This window comes from Myotis nattereri (genome assembly GCF_964212035.1).
Source record: "Myotis nattereri genome assembly, chromosome: 6".
Classification (NCBI taxonomy): domain Eukaryota; kingdom Metazoa; phylum Chordata; class Mammalia; order Chiroptera; family Vespertilionidae; genus Myotis; species Myotis nattereri.
In genome coordinates, this window is record NC_138081.1 from 75561970 (window position 1) to 75577302 (window position 15333).

Below are 15333 nucleotides of genomic sequence, written 5' to 3' on the forward strand. Positions count from 1 at the left end.
CAATTAGCTTACAGTAGGAAGTAACCACAGAGAAGAACATGGTTTATTATGTCAATCTGTATGGCATTTAAGTAAAAATAAGGAAAGAGTTGACTAATTCTACTAAAATCCTTTTCATTTATTCATTCACTCATTCATTCAATACTTATTTTATTTATGTATAAAATATATAACATATATAAGATATAATATATATACACACTTTGAATAATTATAAAGGCAATGTTTATTAAAACACATTTCATTTTCAAAACTGAGCTATTAGATGTTAAAATGTGTATACATTTTTGAGGGTATATTATATATATATACATATCTATATCAGGTAACTTGCATTAATCTACTATGCATCTTCTGACACATAATGGACACTCAAATATTTACTGAAGCAAAAAGGAAAGGAGTGAAGAAAGAGAACTTATTCTGACTCTGAAAGGCAGAAAAACTTTGTATAGGCAAAAGTTGGGGAGAGCAAGAAAAACTGGCAAAAACAACAAATAATAAAATATAATTGGGCCGAAACCGGTTTGGCTCAGTGGATAGAGCGTCGGCCTGCGGACTGAAGGGTCCCAGGTTCGATTCCGGTCAAGGGCATGTACCTGGGTTGCGGGCACTTCCCCAGTGGGGAGCGTGCAGGAGGCAGCTGATCGATGTTTCTCTCTCATCGATGTTTCTAACTCTCTATCTCTCTCCCTTCCTCTCTGTAAAAAATCAATAAAATATATTTTTAAAAAATATATAATTGGTATGTAATAGAAGGATTACATATAATGATGATAAATACAATTAGAAAACAACACAGATTATATTGAATCTTGAAAGCAAGTTAAAAATTCAGACTCTACCCTGAAGGTAATGGGGTTTCTTTAAGGTTTCTGAGATGACACGAAGATGACAATTTAATTTTTTCTATTTATAAATTAAAACTTTTATGTAACTAGTATAGTTAATGGTCACAGTAGGTAAAGAGCATCACAGGAGTGGCTTACCATGAGTTTGTAATATTTGTGTTAGATGAGAAAGACCTATAAAATGGTAGCAATAAGGAAATAAATGTATTTTATTGCAGGAACATAATATATCTGTTCTTTTATTCTGGTCTTTCTTAAAGGTCCCTTTGTAAAGTTATATAATTTTCTTTATCTGTGCCTGCACATTTTAAAATTTGTAGTCCTCTATGTATCTCTCTCTCTCTCTCTCTCACACACACACACACACACACACACACACACACAGTTGTTGCCATGTAAAGGTAATTTTTCCCATTTTATTTTCTAACTGATGATTATGAATATCTACACAGTATCCATTTTTATATATTTATTTTTACTAAGCTTATTGAACTCTTTACCTTTTTAATGTTTTTTATTGATTTTTATAGAGAGAGGGAGAGAGAGATAGAAACATCGATGAGAGAGAAACATCACCGATTGACTGCCTCCTTCCTGCATACACCCTACTGGGGATAGAGCCTTACCCGGATCGGGAATTGAACCAGCAACCTCATGATTCATAGATGGAAGCTCAACCACTGAACCACACCAGTGGGCTCTTTTTATTGATAATAGATTTAAAGTCACAATCATATGAAGTACAAATAATCATAAATTTTCCTACATTTAAAAATACTTATATTCTATTTTATTTTCTTCTGTTGCTAATTGGTTATAATTTTTAGAACCATATTGATTAACAGTGGTGATAGTAGTAATTCTCATTTTGTTCCTGATGTCTTTAATGGGGCCACTGATATATTTCAGGTCAATGACTAACAAAATCAAATTTGCATTACGAAAAGCTGTCCCCTAAAGCAGTATTAAAAATCAATGGAATGATGAAAAGAACTTAGAGATCGATTAGGAGATTACTGCAGCACTCCATGGCAGAGGTACTAAAGAAATGCTTATCGAAGGTCCAGATTTCAGAGGTACAGCTAAGAGAGAATTTATAAACTTAACGTCCAATGAATTTGAGGGTACAGAAAGACAAAACTACGATGACTTCCCAGGTCTCTGGTCAGGCCTCAGCATACAATCAACTAACCAAATTAGAAATACTTCAAGAAAAGCAAGACATCGCTTCAGATCATATAATAAAGGCAATTTGATTAATGGACCAAGCATCACTAGCATATAATTAAATGACAGTTTCAAGGGGAAGTTGCAGTATCTAATAACGTAAGACAACAAAAATTCAAGAGGAAGTTCTAGATGTGTAATAATAGGAGAGAAACAGAATTTACTGGTTGAGAGATAAGAGAGTGGCATCAAATGAGCTTTAAAAAATAGAGGAAAAAATTCACTGAAGACCTAAAAAACAGTGAATAATTGTGGAAACAAAGACCTGGATGAAGAAGCCATTGAGAAAATTAGGAACCCACTGGAAAGGGGGGAAATAGAGATAGAACATAAATATTTTGAGAGAATAGAAATAGAAGAACATATTCATCCTTGGTTATTTTTATAGTAAAGTAGGAGGTAAGTCAAATGTAATGTCCCTATAGAAGGTTGAGAAAAGATACTGTGGAGAATGGACTAGATATAGCGGTTCTCAACCTGTGGGTCGCAACCCCTTTGGGGGTCAAATGTTTCACAGGGGTCGCCTAAGACCATCGGAAAACACATATATAATTACATATTGTTTTTGTGATTAATCACTATACTTTAATTATGTTCAATTTGTAACAATGAAATCGGGGGTCACCACAACATGAGGAACTGTATCAAAAGGTCGCGGCATTAGGAAGGTTGAGAACCACTAGACTAGAAAATAAAAAAGACTTTAAAGGTAAGTTGAGTAGGATCAAGAGCCCTAATATAGTGTTTTGGAAAAGTAGTTCATAGCGTGCCAACTCAACATTTTTGTTTGGTTTTTAGAAGCCATGCTCCATAGTCTAGAGAAGGAAATGAGTAGAGAGTGGATGATTCAGGAATGGGAGCTCAGAGGCAGTGGTACCAGAGGCTCAGACGTCAATCATTCTGGAAGCGCTCACTGCAGGGCTGTACATGGAGTGCAGAGGGCAGCAGACACAGGCTAGAGACGCACCCATCTTAGGAGCACGCCAAGATCCTACAGAGCTGGATCTGGGGAATGTTTCATGGCTGGCAGAAAACAAGCACTTGTTATATAATTTTCAGCTAAATATTATACAATTATTAAGCATCAGGGAGGAAATAGCAGAGACTGCTGCCTGAGGACAGTGGATGCTTCTAGTACATGTTTTTCCAATGCTAAAGGTAGTCTGTGTGACACATGCAGAAAGTACCACCTCAGATCAAAAGTGCAAGGACACAGATACACTAATTGCCAATAATGCCAGTCCTCTTCTAAAACCTCATTTCCAACCTTATACTGAGAAATTTAAAATATTTACCCATTGTCAACCTCTAAACCTGGTATCTAAGACTGTCAGAATAGGGATTTGAATAAAAACATAAGGTGAATTTTAAATAATGAATATTTTCACTAAAACATCAACAAAGCCAAAGATACTTTTTAAACCACATCTAAAGAACTTGTATAAATCAAATCTAAGCACCTTCCACCAAACAAAATGAAAGTATACAAAATTTCTTCTACCCCATTTTAAGGGTACTATAAAGATACCTAGCATGGATGGACCAGGATATTCATTCATCAATGATTATGTTTACCAAGTATTTTGGGAGTCCCAGAAGAAAAATTCTTATGTGTAGTGTAACTACAACAATTAAAAATGTGCACAAATACAGAGCAGTTACCTTTGGGGAGAAGGGAGAGGGTGAGACTTTGGAGGAATATTGAGAGGGCTCCTGGGATGCTGGCAGTGTCCTATATCTTAACCTGAGTGATGGATGCATGGGCATGGGCATTCTTGATAACTTACTGAGCTGCACACTAAAAATGTGTATTTCCCAGTATGAGTGTTATACTTTAATTTAAAACTTTCTTTAAAAAGGACTGAAAAGAAATATTAATATGTTATCACTGATTTTTTACAGAGTGGTAGAAATCTTGTTTCTTTCTTTTATATGTAATTTCCCATTTTCATCATGGGAAAAGAGATACATTTTTTTAAAAATATATTTTATTGATTTTTTACAGAGAGGAAGGGAGAGGGATAGAGAGTTAGAAACATCGATGGGAGAGAAACATCGATCAGCTGCCTCCTGCACATCTCCTACTGGGGATGTGCCCGCAACCCAGGTACATGCCCTTGACCGGAATCGAACCTGGGACCTCTCAGTCTGCAGGCCGACGCTTTATCCACTGAGCCAAACTGGTTTCGGCGAAGAGATACATTTTATTGAACATACATGTGATATCTTGGAATGAATTAATAATTTATACTTTAAAAGAGAAATAAGTATCTTCCAAAAGAAATGTGTAAAGATATGTAAACCTGTACCCAGTTATAAATACTAGACTAATATCAATGAGCATTTGAAAAAGCAGAGTTGATACTACAGATCACAAAGTCAAGAATTCTAAAAATATATTCATACAGGAAATCCCATTGATATAAATGGGTGTCTTAAAGATCTAGAATCACAAAGCTAAAAAAATAGAAAAAGAGTATCCAATTTAGAAATAATAAGGACAAGAGAGAAAAGGGAAAATGCCAAGACTGTATAAATCATGATCAGAGGGGGGAATAATCAAAGAAAACTTTTTTGAAGTGAAAGATAACTTCAGCCTGGTTAACAAGTGAGGGCACAAAGAATTTCTTAGCAATTATCCTTAAAGAATGACCCCAGACACTTATTTGTCAAGTTTTAAACATTTAAAGACAAGAGCTTACATTCTGTCAAGAAGAAAGGTGTAATATCCTTGGGTCTCATCTTTCAGATCTCTAAGAACGGAGAAGCTAAAAGGAATTATAAATACAAGAACTCAGATAAATCTTCTTTTAAGATAGATAATATATTAAGACACAGAGATCCTAAGGTGACGTCAGCAAAGTCCTACAGATGTTAAGTTCACCCCAAGAGACAACACATTTTTGAAAGTATACTGAAAGGCACTTACTAAGAGGTGAGAGAAATATACTATACACACACACACACACACACACACACACACAGTGGTGTCTTGACTTACGAGTTTAATTCGTTCCGAACCGAGCTCATTAAGGAGCTCATTAACTCAAATTACTCTATCAATTCAATGCAAAAAATCGGCCGAGAGACAGCTGGTATGTCAAAAAACTCGTTTGTCGGGACACTCGTAAGTCAAAGCCCCACTGTGTGTGTGTGTGTGTGTGTGTGTGTGTATTATTGCTTTCAGAGAGGAGGGGAGAGAGAGAGATGGAAACATCAATGATGAGAGAAAATCATCGATCAGCTGTCTCCTGCATGCCCCCAACTGAGGATCAAGCAACCTGGGCTTGTGCCCTGACCAGGAATCAACCGTCACCTCTTGGTTCAAAGGTGTACACTCAACCACTGAGCCATGCCAGCCAGTGAGAAACATACTTTTTAAGGAAATAAACTATGAAGAAATGGTGAAATAAATTAACATGCAATCAGCAAACTTGACCACATACTCTGAGAATAAAGGATAAATATGTCAAAAATAAATTAAACTACTAACTACACCAGCAAAAATTAATGTGGTATATTTTAAATGGCTACAATTTCCGTGTGGCTACTCCCATCAGGACATGGAGTCTCTTTCTCACTCCTTGAATCTGATTAGCCTGTGACTTGCTTTACAACAGAAGGGATGTTGTGTGATTTCGAAGCCTAGCCCTGAAGATACCTTGCGGCTTTTACTCTCACCCTCTGGGAAACCTATTGGAAATCTACAACAGCTAAGAGAAGAAGCCTGGGCTCCTCTGGAAGCTCAGGGCTCAGAAGACCACCAGCATGTACCTACACATGTGGAAGAGGCCCTCTCCCACCACCCAGCCGGAGCTAAGCCCCAGATGACGGGGGCCACATGAGTGACCCCAGGTGAGAACAAGAGAACTGTTCGGCTTAGCCCATCCCAAATTACTGATTCACAGAGCTATGGGGAAAGGAAATTGTTGTTTAAGCTATTAACTTGTGGGGAGTTTATTATATAGCAAGAGATAATAAACTGAAATGAAATAAGTGAGAGAAAAATAGGGAGCTGCACCAAGAACTTGACTCTTATCTACCCTAAGAAGAAAGAATGTTAATGCTTCCTGGTAAAAACAAAAGTTATTAATATAAACAATACAAATGTTTGTGTTAAAATGTGTCAATGTTAGGTATGTGAAAAAATATTGGTTGAAATTTTAGTTAGAAAGGGAAGAAAGTTTAAGGTCCAAAACAGAATATAAATAAAATGGAGGGGGGGAAAAGGAAACATTGAAACAAACATAACATTTAGTCAATAATCTAAACATTCCATTTTTTAAAACACGACAAGTCAACAAATATATTTTCTTAAATTCTAATGTTGAATAATCTACAATAAATAAGGAAGAAATACTTTCTTTCATTTTCAAATACGATCCATGCTCTCTGCCACTGCAGCGTCTGTAACATACTGTTACCTTAGCCTGTTATGATCTTTCTTCCTTTTGTCTCTTCATACAGTTAATGCCTACTCATCTGATCTCAGGTGACCCTCACTTCCTTACAAATTTCTTAAGTAGGCCAAATGTCTATCCTGATTATGAACTCTTGAGCAACAATGTACTTCTTTCATAGGGTTGTTACAACTCTCATTTACATTCATTTCTTGAGATTATCTGATATAACAGTGGATTAAATGCTCTATGAAGGCAGGGCCCACATTTATTTTCATTCTCTACTGAGTCCCCAGTGCCTGGCACAAGGTCTGGCATATGAAAATGTCTGTGGGAGGAATACATAAATGAGAGGGAGTGGTCTTGTTTCTTAGGTCCCTTCTAATCCCAAAATTCTGTCCCACTATGAATGAACGCAATGGAGATTTCTAGCACAGTTGAACTGTACATTATGCCAGTGAACCTGCAGGTTATGTACAGCCTGAAGACCCTGCTTTTCCACTCTTATTTCTCTCATAGCAACTATTTCCTTAGTACAACTGAAATTTGGTTGTTGAACAGGAAGAGATGGGTGACAGTCACCAGATTTACACAAAATATAGGACCTTGTAATACATTCTCTTATTTAAGAATACATAAAGTCTAATTAATAAATCCTCTGAAAAAAGTTGCTTTTAATAAGGCGGTCTATGTGGAGGATTTAGAAAACATTTGGCAACTCTCAGACAGGGGTGAGGAACTGACAGGACCGAGGAAGTCGAGAAGGCATATGTGTTGCCTTGGGCCACAGTCTGGGACTCATGGAACATAGGTTAATAGAAATATATGAGAGAGGAAAATACTTATTTAGGGTCCTTTGTTTGGTATGGTCATTTTCAATATGTACAGCTTTTTTCTTAACTAGGAGAGCAAACAGGTATGAATATTTTATTAAAAATCATCTATAATAGATTTATGTCTCAGAAAAAAACTAGTTCATTGGAAGAACATTGTATTTACATTAAAGGTAATGCCATTTGACCCAAGAGACTCTTTCAGTCTCTTCTCTTCTTAGTTGCTATGAAGTCATTTTACAACAATTATTTTAATGTTAATGAGACTATTAATGTTAATGAGACTATTCTAATATGAGAATATTTTAAGCTCAGATTTATGTCTTAAATTCCTAAAATAAATAAAAAACTGTATTCATTTAAATTTAAGAACACAGCAATGAGAAATGGGATTTGTTTTTGTCTAATTTCTAAAATTTGTCATAAAAACATAATTTCTTAGTCATACTCTAAAATTTCCACATATTATATTGTTTCATTGATATGTTAGTGTTTTCACACAGTCTGTTTTCAAGTGCCTTATCATTCAACATATTCTAGTGTTTCTGATCTGGGTTTCCAAAACTGAAACAGCTTTTTAAAAAGCCCTAAATATTTAAACTCTCAAGTCTTCAAGAAAATAAAACGTGGGAATTTTAAAGTTTATTGATTAAAACAGTAGCTATTCTCCCTTACTTTGCCCCCCATCGGAAGCCTCTCTTTTAACATAGTTTCTGGTGGCAGTCCCGAGAGGGAAGTGACTTGCCCATCATCTCACTTGCTTGTGGGGCAGCTGAAATGAGGACCACACACTCTCGATTCCCAACAACCTCTGGGGACAATCCTTCCCCATTCCATTCTTCTCTTGTCACCCTTCCCACAGGGAGCCTGCAACATGTAAGGCACAGTACTTGTGGGGAAGGTTCCTTTCCTCTCAGAAAAGTCAGTCTTTCAAGAGGAGAGCGTCATGTCAAGTTCCTGGATACCTCTCTTTCCCCAGTGTTTCAAATGCTCCAGCTTTACAGCAAAAGATATCAGGATGATTAAGTAAATGTACTTTGCTCTTGCCTTAAGGCAGCAATTTTGTTCAGAAAAGTCACACATAGAGCTATTTGTGAACTGTATGGGAAGAAAAACCCCAGGAGATCTCATTACCTGAGTAGGGCTCTGAAGACTTAAATCTAAACCACAAGTAAACTCTGTATGATGGTCCACTATTTCAAGAAGAGGATCAGGCTTTGAAAAGTTCCAGAATCTGTGAATATAAACAAAAAAAGTAATTTAAGTACTAAAACTACCAAAAAATTTACCTAAGAAAAATAGATATTTAACGTATCAAAGATTTCATCAGAATAGGTCCAACCAATTAATAAACGCAGAGCTCCATTGCTGACCCACATTAAAAAATCAAATAGCCCTAACCGGTTTGGCTCAGGGGATAGAGCATCGGCCTGCGGACGCAAGGGTCCCAGGTTTGATTCTGGTCAAGGGCATATACCTTGGTTGTGGGCACATACCCAGTAGGGAGTGTGCAGGAGGCAGCTGATCGATGTTTCTCTCTCATTGATGTTTCTGACTCTCTATCCTTCTCCCTTCCTCTCTGTGAAAAATCAATAAAATATATTTAAAAAAAAAAATCAAATAAAGAAAAAAATGCACTCCATTCAATTATATAACAAATGGGATTAGTAATCAATCTACCCTGTAAACAATGATTATATTCCCATTAGTATACCTTGTAGGGTGAAACTTCACAAGTGTTAGTTAATTTTTTTTATATTGCACATGGACATTTGAGATGAGAAACATCAGGCTTTTTTTTTTTTTTTTTTTTTAGCAATTTCTAAAAGCATTCACTGCTGTAAAAGAAGAATATTGGAATAGATGCACTCTAACATTTTGCAATTTTAAATACTATTTCATTTCTGACATGAAAAGATCTTAGGTTTAATTAACATTTCAATAGCAATTCAAATTCTTAAAAAAGACTCTGTTCTCTTTAAAAATATCTCTGTAATTCTGAAACTATCTTTTTCTTTTTTCTGAAGCACAGCCCTTCTTATAGATTTCATGGCAATGTAATTTCTCAAGTCAAGAAAAACGGAAATGTGTTTTCCTGGGCCAATATTAAGTATTGTATTTATCCTCTATAGACGGGGAGTGGTAATATTTACCATGATATATCTGATTTCTACTGTTCAGAGAAGAGTTTGGCCCTAGTTTCAATACACAAAATAGCACTTTATTTGTTAAGCTTTATTTGCTCATCCTCTTTCTTATTTTAAACACACCATAAAAAATGGCACATTCTGAATCATAGAGTCATACTCCAGCTCAGCCTCTCTAATGATGCACAACATAGAGCACGTTGAAGGCTTAGCAGATCTCTTTGTAAGAGAGTAAATACACAAAACCGGCAGTCAGTTTGTTTAACCTGGCGGTATTATTTTCCTAATAAATACAGAGTTGGTCTTATTATGTCTGAAAAGGATTGTTGCTATGGATAATCTATTGTGTGGTACCAGAGAAACAATGAATAAATAGCTCATTTATCAGATTACTGAAATCTGCAAAATATTTAAGGAGAGTGACTTTACTTTTGAAAATCTGCCCATTCAAACAAATGAGGGAGCAAGCTAAGCTGCAGTCCTTCTCAGAAATCATAATAATGGTATCTACTGTCTTTGCATATTTGTTCCTTTGGGTCTAGAGACAATGAATTTTACTACAATCTAATTTTCTAGCTCTTGATAATGTTTATATAAGCAAAAGTAAATATGTAATTGTATAATTTCATTTCTAAAATATGGTTATATACTGATTTGCAATATCTGAAACAATAACCAAATCATTTTGTACATACCCACTATAATCCAAAAGTATTCAAAAGTTTTAAAAATATGTATTTAATATGGAAAAAAACTGAGTTAAAGGAAAAGTAAGGGTGGGAGAGTAAATTCAAATCTGTAATATTTATAAACAAAGTTATATTCCATAAAGTTGTGTATGACTGGCAGGGGAGGACCTCTCAAGATGCTAAGCTTTCCAGTAGCCAAAGGAAAAAGGGAGACACAAGAGATCCCTCAATTCATAATGTCTACAACTAAATTGCTCTTGGAACTCAGAAGGAAATTCACCCTTGGGAGTCCATGGAGTAGAAATGCAATGCTTATGTAATGAACTCCCTGAACATTTCTTAGGGAAACACAGAGATGCTGTTTCATGGGCTGCTACTCATGAGTCACCCCAAAGAGCAGTTTGGTGGAATCATTCTATGGGGAGGTCAATTAAATCCAGGTAATCAGCTCTCTGACTTCATTTGGGATTTAGATTTTATTTCAGTAAAATTGGTAGGATAAATGCTCTTTAGACAAATCATAAAAACTGATTTCCTTCTGAACTATTTAAGGACTAGAGGCCCGGTGCACACAATTCATGCACGGGAAGGGGGCCCTCAGCCTGGCCTGCACTCTCTCGAAATCCGGGACCCCTCAAAGGATGTCCTACTGCCAGTTTAGGCCCGATCCAGTAGGGGATCGGGCCTAAACTGGCAGTCGGGCATTCTTCTCATAATATGGGACTGCTGGCTTCTAACCGCTGGCATGCCTGCCTGTCTCATCGCCTCTAACCACTTTGCCTGCCTGCCTCATCGCCCCAACCACTCGTCTGCCTGTCTCATCGCCCCTAACCACTCTGCCTGCCTACCTCATCGCCCCTAACTGCTCCTCTGCCTGCCTGCCTGATCGCCCCTAACCATTTTGCCTGCCTGCCTGATTGCTCCTAACCACTCGCCTGCCTATCTCATCGCCCCTAACCACTCTGCCTGCCTGCCTCATCGCTCCTAACTGCTCACCTGCCTGCCTGCCTGCCTCATTGCCCCTAACCATTTTGCCTGCCTGCCTCATCGCCCCTAACCACTCGCCTACCTGCCTCATCGCCCCTAACCACTCTGCCTGCATGCCTGATCGTCCCTAACTGCCTCTGCCTCGGCCCCCGCTGCCGTGGCTTCTTCCAGAAGGACGTCCGAAAGGTTGTTCGGCTGTCCGGTCTAATGAGCATATTACGCTTTTATTATTATCTACACTAATAAAAGAGAAAAATGGTAATTGGCGTACGGCGATACCTTTTTCATTGGCTAATCAGGGCTATATGCAAATTAACTGCCAACTAAGATTGGCAGTTAACTGCCAACAAGATGGCGGCTAATTTGCATATGTAGGCACAATGCAGGGAGGCGAAAGGGAAAGCAGGAAGAAGCCCCCTGCCACTGACAGTGATCTGAAACCCAGGGGCGAGCTAAGAGCTGGGGGGCAGGGCAAAGGCGGCCCTGGGGCCGCCTTTGCCCTGCCCCCCAGCCATGATTAGAGAATCAGGCGCCTTTGCCGCCCTGGCCAGTGATAGCAGGAAGTAGGGGTGGAGCCAGCGATGGGAGCTGGGCACGGTCAAAGCTGGCAGTCCCAGGAGCTAGGGGTCCCTTGCCTGGGCCTAAAGCGAAGCCCACGATCGCGGCGCCCCCAGCTGCCACTGCGGGTCCCCGCTGCCTGGGCCGGACGCCTAGGCAGGGGCGGAGCCTGCAACCGCGGGGAGCTGGGGGTCCCCTGCCCAGGCCTGACACCTCTGCTGGAGGCCTCAGGCCTGGTCAAGGGGCCGATCCGGTGATTGGTGATCGGAGGGTGATGAGGGTCAACTCCTCTGGCTGAGGCATCAGGCCTGGGTGGGGGGCGGAGCTGGGGATTGGGGGGATATGATGGTCCCCTTGCCCAGGCCTGAAGCCTGGGTCAGAGGCGTCAGGCTTGGGCGGGGGGTGGAGCAAGCGATCAGAGGGAGATGGGGGTCCCCTGCCCAGGCATGATTCCTGGGCCAGAGGCCTCAGGCCTGGGCGGGGGCCAGAGCCAGTGATCGGGGGGAGATGGGGGTACCCTGTCCAAGCCTGACACCTCTGGCGGAGGCATCAGGCCTGGGCAAGGGGCCGATCAGGCGATCGGAGGGTGATGGGGGTCAACGCCTGAGGGCTCCCAGTATGTGAGAGGGGCAGGCTGGGCTGAGGGACACTCCCCACCCCCCACACCCAGTGCACGAATTTTGTGCACCGGGCCCCTAGTAGATAATAAAAAGCAATAAGGATTCATTTATTCCCTCCTAATCTGTTCCTAAAATGCAGTTTTGTTGTTATTTTCTTATTTAAACCTGTTAAGGATAAGGCTGCACTGAGGACAAGACAGGTGAGCCTTATGAAAATTAGGATGCTTAATAAGGGCACATGTGTGAAGCCATCCAATTTTAGCTTGAAAGTGTGGTAAGAGAAGTTGCACATGCAGGAGGGCAGAGAGTAGATTCAAAAACTCAATTTAAATTTGTCTAATATGTAGCTTCGTGGGCTGTCAAGGCTACAATTCCACACTATAGTCACACCCATCATAATTTTAACCTGGGAAAAACTATCAATACTTATTTATTTGCATTTTGCAAAGAACTCATCAAATAAAACACATGCTAAATATGAGCATAACCAATGGACACAGACTGGGGCAGGGGGAAGGAGGGCATGTGTGGGTGGTAGGGACGGCGGGGGAGAGGTCAATGGGGGAAAAAAGAGACTTATGCAACACTTTTAACAATAAAGAATTAAAAAAAAACACACACAAGAAAAAACAAGACCCATATGGGCTCTCTACAAGAGACCCACCTCAGAGGGAAAGACACACAGAGACTAAAAGTAAAGGAATGGAAAAAGATATTTCATGCAAATGGAAATGGGAAAAAAAAAGCTGGGGCAGCAATACTTACATCAGACAAAACAGACTTTAAGAAGTATAGAGTTTCAGGTTTAGAAAATGAGAAAAGTTCTAGAGATGAAGAGTGGTGATGGTTGCAAAAAATGTAAATGTTCTTAATGATAGTGAACTGTACACTTAAAAATTGGTTAAAATTGTAAAGTTCATGTTATGTATATTTTTCTACAACTAAAAAAAGCTAAATTAAAAAACAAAAAAGAACATGCTAAAACTCTAAGGATACTATTTGGTGAAGGGAAAGTTAATTTAGTGAATGACATACAAGCACGACTGTTTATTACACCATTTCACAACTCTGACAAATTATGTAATACACAAAGTATAGGTATATATGTGGTGCAAACATTATGAGAGGTTCATTTCCAGCAGAATGGCTGACTAGGAACCTAGGCCAATACTCTTCCTGAAAACAATTAAATTTGCTAGATAAACTGTGAAAACAAACAAGTACCACAAAACTTCATAAAAGCATCAGTGAGGAACACTCAAGTAAAAACTAGAATGATGTCTGAAACCCAGAGCAGGATATGGAACAATGAAGGCAGCTTTTGCCCTGAGAGAATTTGCTAAATATAGAGAATCTAAGCTTCTATATTTTTAACCTCAAGGAGATCAGGAGCCAGTAAAATAAGAAAAATTCAATATTTATATTTATTTATAATTTTAATATATTTTTCAGTAAACTGAAATATCTAATCAAAAGTATCAAGTCAAATACAGTAAATTGCACAAGTTAAATAGTTGAGAAAATCAAAAGTTAATGTCTATCTATAAACTTTATTTTTAAACCACAAAAGGAATAATAACAAAAGAAATAAAATAAATGTATTTATTTTACATTTATTCATTTCCACTCTTTAAATGGCAACCATGGTCAACAGTTTGATGTGTACAGTTCAAGATTTTTCTATGTGTCATCATTCAATTCCACCAGGAAGGGGTGAGTTGTAAGGAGGAAGTAGCAGGAAGAAAGTGAGCATTTCACCAGGTTTTCTCACGTTTGCAAATAGGGAATTGGCAAAGTCTCTCTTCGCACTCTTTTTCTGGACTCAAGGGTCCCATAAGTTCTACATATCTGAGGGCCTTCGTGTGCCTATCATACAAGTAAAATGAGCTCCTTTTTATCACTAAGAAGTCAGGCTACATATATCATTAAGAGGTCAAATAAGGCACATCATTTTTAAATGATGGTTTTCTGGTGCAGCATATACACTACTTGGTGCCTTTTTGTCTCTTTGCTGATGAAATCACTGACTATTTAAGCTCTTTCATGGGAAGTAAATACACTGGACAGGCTTCCAATGATTAAAAATATTACAGAACTGTAGGAACATTTTTCATTTAAATTGGAGAGGTAGAGAGAAAAATTCATCATAGTACAATGTCTTGGTTAAATCCCTTTTTGCTTCTGACTCACAATTCTTTAGCAAAGCAAGTATGTAGCACTGTGTTAAATAAAGCATCAAAACGATTTCAAAAATGAAGCTAAAATCACTTTTTTACTTTACCCAAATGCAATTTGAAATCTCTATACAAACACTTTTAAAATTTAGCCAGTACATGAATTCAGTAGGTTTAAAATATTTTTCAGTTTTCTTTCCTGTTCACAAACTACATGTTAGTAATTCTTCATGAGTCTTTCCTAACTATAAAAGTTGGGGAAAAGTTTTGGCTACTTTGCAATGCCTTACATGTACCTTAACTTTAGTTGTGTTTTTAAAATTTTTAAGCGAATTGCAATCTTATAATTATCTTTATTTGCATTGCTTGGCTATGTAGCATTCTCTAGTGGTGAGCAAAAAATGTCACAACTGCTTGTTTTCTCCTCATTTAATTACTCATTCATATAACAATTTGTGAGTGCTAAAATGTGCCTGGTGCTGTGCTAATAATAAGCACCAAAAGCAAGAGACACGTGGTCACAGCCCTCCTGCAGCTCCTAATTCCATGAGATAGATGGACATTAAAAAACAAAACACAACAAAAACACAAATGTAACTGCAATTGACGGCTGCCCCCCAAAACAACGCAGGATGATGTAAGAATGTTGTCCTAAAGTGACACTGAACTGAAGCCCGAGTTCACCAGGCGGAGGGCAAAGATGGCAGCTTGTCCCTTGTCAGCAAGGAGCCTGATGGTTTGTGACTGAGAGGCCACTGGACTGGGGCAAGAGAAGAGGAGAGTGTTACACAAGGCAAACAGGACCAGGTCACAGAGGTCTTGTAGGCCATGTGAAGAATTGGGAATT

The 15333-nt window shown here is 38.5% G+C and overlaps 1 protein-coding gene across 1 annotated transcript in view; it reads right to left on the reverse strand.

The window, feature by feature from the left end:
- The window catches only part of PEX7 (peroxisomal biogenesis factor 7), a 66752-nt gene that overhangs the window by 8743 nt on the left and 42676 nt on the right, over positions 1–15333 (reverse strand). The window contains exon 9 of the mRNA XM_081093947.1: positions 8446–8545. Coding sequence (XP_080950073.1) covers positions 8446–8545 — 100 coding nt within the window. The remainder of the gene's footprint in view (positions 1–8445; positions 8546–15333) is intronic.